This window comes from Colletotrichum graminicola, assembly GCF_000149035.1.
Source record: "Colletotrichum graminicola M1.001 genomic scaffold supercont1.22, whole genome shotgun sequence".
NCBI lineage: Eukaryota > Fungi > Ascomycota > Sordariomycetes > Glomerellales > Glomerellaceae > Colletotrichum > Colletotrichum graminicola.
The window spans coordinates 108893-112029 of record NW_007361026.1 but is presented as its reverse complement, the minus strand read 5'-3'; the positions used below and the strand labels follow the sequence as shown (position 1 = coordinate 112029).

General features: G+C 55.8%; 1 protein-coding gene across 1 annotated transcript; it reads left to right on the top strand.

Annotated features, from left to right (window-relative positions):
• Positions 1-444: 444 nt before the first annotated feature.
• Positions 445-1686, top strand: GLRG_06078 (uncharacterized protein; the record flags this gene model as incomplete). Its single annotated transcript, XM_008096763.1, has 1 exon — positions 445-1686. The coding sequence occupies one exon, from the start codon at positions 445-447 to the stop codon at positions 1684-1686; it is 1242 nt and encodes a 413-aa protein (XP_008094954.1).
• Between the last annotated feature and the right edge of the window lie 1451 nt (positions 1687-3137).

Here is a 3137-nt window from a genome sequence, read left to right as displayed (position 1 = left end):
ACAGCCCCGTCCTTTCCTCCCCCGACTCTGCTCTGTTCGTTCTTTTGGAAGAGAAGAAAATTGTTACGCCAACCTCTTGTCATTATCCGCTGACCAGCAACTTTACCCCGGGACACCCCTCAGTAAACCCCTCCCCCATCCCCCCAAAGCCAAAGCTTTTTTACACCCACCCACCCACCACCACCACCACTACCCACTTACAGCAGCGAGCTCGACTCGCATAACTTATATATCCCGCCACCCACACACCCACCTCATTCATCTTCCTCCGACTCTTTTACGCCCACTCCAGACAACAACCCCATAACCACTCGGAACCGCACTCACGATACCTGAGCCGGTTCTTGAACTCGACGATAATCAAGTCGACCACTACCGCAAAAGAAGCAAAGAAGCATATCTCTACTGCGCACCAAGACGCCCAGCTCTGGATCAACAGGGCCAATGGGTGATCACATGCAACAGACACAGTCGTCTCCTTTCAATTTTTCAAGTCTACTCAACCCCGATAAGACGGATAACATGATTTCGGGCGACGTCATGGAAACCACGAGGCTGGGTCAGCTCAACGAGCTGAAGCCCAAGGGCCCTCTACCCGGCCAGACCGCCGAGAACCCCAACGAGCTGCCTCGTCCCTACAAGTGCCCCTTGTGCGACAAGGCCTTTCACCGCCTTGAGCACCAGACGAGACACATCCGCACCCACACGGGAGAAAAGCCTCACGCTTGCCAGTACCCTGGATGCAGCAAGAAGTTCTCCCGCTCCGACGAGCTCACCCGTCACTCGAGGATACATAGCAACCCCAACTCGAGACGGGGCAAGAACCAGTACAACTCGGGTCCGCAGTCGCACATGCCCCAGGACGGCATGATGGCCCCTCCCCCGGCGCCCAAGACGATTCGATCTGCCCCGACCTCGAGCTTGTCTTCTCCCAACGTCTCTCCTCCGCACTCCTTCTCTACCTACGTCCTACCCGCTCAGCAAGGCCATGGCAGCCCCTTTGGGCGCCAGTTCCAGAGCAACTCGAACATGGACATCTCCATCTTGGCAAAGGCCGCCAACCAGGTCGAGCGCGAGACCCACACCGCGCCGCCTTTCCACGGATCTAGCGCCAGGCATCATCCCTACTACTCCCACAGCCTGCACAACTCGCGCGGCCACCTCCCTTCTCTCTCCGCCTACCACATGTCGAGATCGCATTCCAACGACGAGCACAACGATGACCACTACTCTGGCTCTCGTCACGCGAAGAGGTCTCGTCCCAACTCGCCCAACTCCACGGCACCCTCCTCTCCTACCTTTTCCCACGACTCTTTGTCGCCTACCCCGGACCACACTCCCATCGCCACTCCCGCCCACTCCCCGAGACTGCGGCCCATGGGCTACGAGCTGCCTTCTCTCCGCAACCTCTCTCTGCAGCATGCTGCTCCCCCAGCTCTGGCTCCCCTCGAGCCTCACCTGGAGACCCCTTACCTGCCGCCGGCCCCGGCACCCACCAGCGCCGGAACCCCCGGCCGCAGCGGTACTTCCTTGACAGACATCATCAGCCGGCCTGACGCCAGCAGGAAACTGCCTGTACCCAAGATTGGCGTCCACCAGCTCCTCGATGGAAGCGACGGTTTCCAAAGCGGCAGGAGTTCTAACAGCGGCAGCATTGCCGGCGGTGACCTCATGGACCGGATGTAACGGAAACGGACTCTGAAGTGGCTACGACTTTACGACATGGGCGATAGACGGGATAGAACGGCGTTTTCGGGTATTTCGAATTGACAAGAGTTGGCCGACCACGACTTCTTTGCTTAATTACGCACAAAAAACCAATACAAACAACGTCAAAGAATCGATGGGATTCCCTCGCCGTCCTACTGCGGCGGCGGCGGCGGCGGCCAAACTCGGACCTTATAGACTCCTACCTCGATGGATGAGCAACCAGAGATTGGATTCACGACTCCCCTCCCCACCAACGAAAAGCACTTTTTCTTTTTCTCTGTCTTATTTCTCGATGGGTTTTTCTCTTACGTGAAGGGCAATGGAGTTTGAAAGAGTGATGGTGAGCGTGTGGTGTGTGTGTGTGTGTGTGTGTGTGTGTAAGAGAACGCCAATGGGTCGTCAAACCCGTCCTATTCTCAAATGTGTTCTGGTCTATTTGTAAACGGGCGGGTTTTGTCGAGATATCAAGCTATAGACGGGGTGGCAGGGAATTCTTGGGTGGTTATCGGTGTACATGACGAGCCTCTTGCACGGAAAGAGAGCCATTTGGGCGGTCGGAATCCTCCAGCGCAGAGGGAAGCGCTGATTTGTTTTCCATTTCGTTACTCAGATTACGTCGCCGCCTAGGCTGGCTTGACGAAGGTTTTTGGCTTTTTATTTTCTTGACTGTTCTTAGAACGAGAGACTGGATACCTCGAATCATCCCCTCCCCCCTTTTTCAAGGAAGAGAATCCAAAGTGAGAAGGCTACTTGGACTCACATTTTGCTCGTACATTAATGATGCAGTGCTATCTTGAGTCGTGTATGAGTGTGACTCGTGCCAATGCTGCCTCGTGTTCAAAAGCGGGTGTGAGATGAGGCCACCCGCACACACCAGAACGGCCTCGCTCCCCCTTCCTTCCTTCTCTCCCCCCGTCCAGGCCCGATGATCGGATCCGTGCCCAGGCGGCCGTTTGTTTGGGGATAGAGAGCGGGATGGGAAGGAGGAACAGTGCCCTGCCGTACGTTTTCCGGCCCCAATCTCTGGTTCCCTCTGATGAAGTAAACCCTCAAGGTAACGGTGCTCCCTCTTTCTCTCTGTCGATCTGGTTTTTTTTCCTTTCCTCTTTGGACTTGTTACCCTTGGGCTGACGCAAACCAAGCAATCTAGTGACCAAAAAAAAAAAAAAAAGATGGCCGGTTACCATATGGTAGTGGTTAGGAAAAGCGGCCCTCTTTTTCGTCACCCGGGTGCCAAGGCACAACACACGCCTTATCCCATCTCGGCCCTATCTCGTTCCAGGGCTGGGAGTTGAGTCGAGGCGGGCAAGAGAGAGAGAGAGAGAGATACTAGGTCCTACTAGGCCCTAGGCGGCAACTCATACACACACACACACAAGAACGCACGCATGCACACCCCCAGACGCCCCGCCCCCGTGATCGACCTC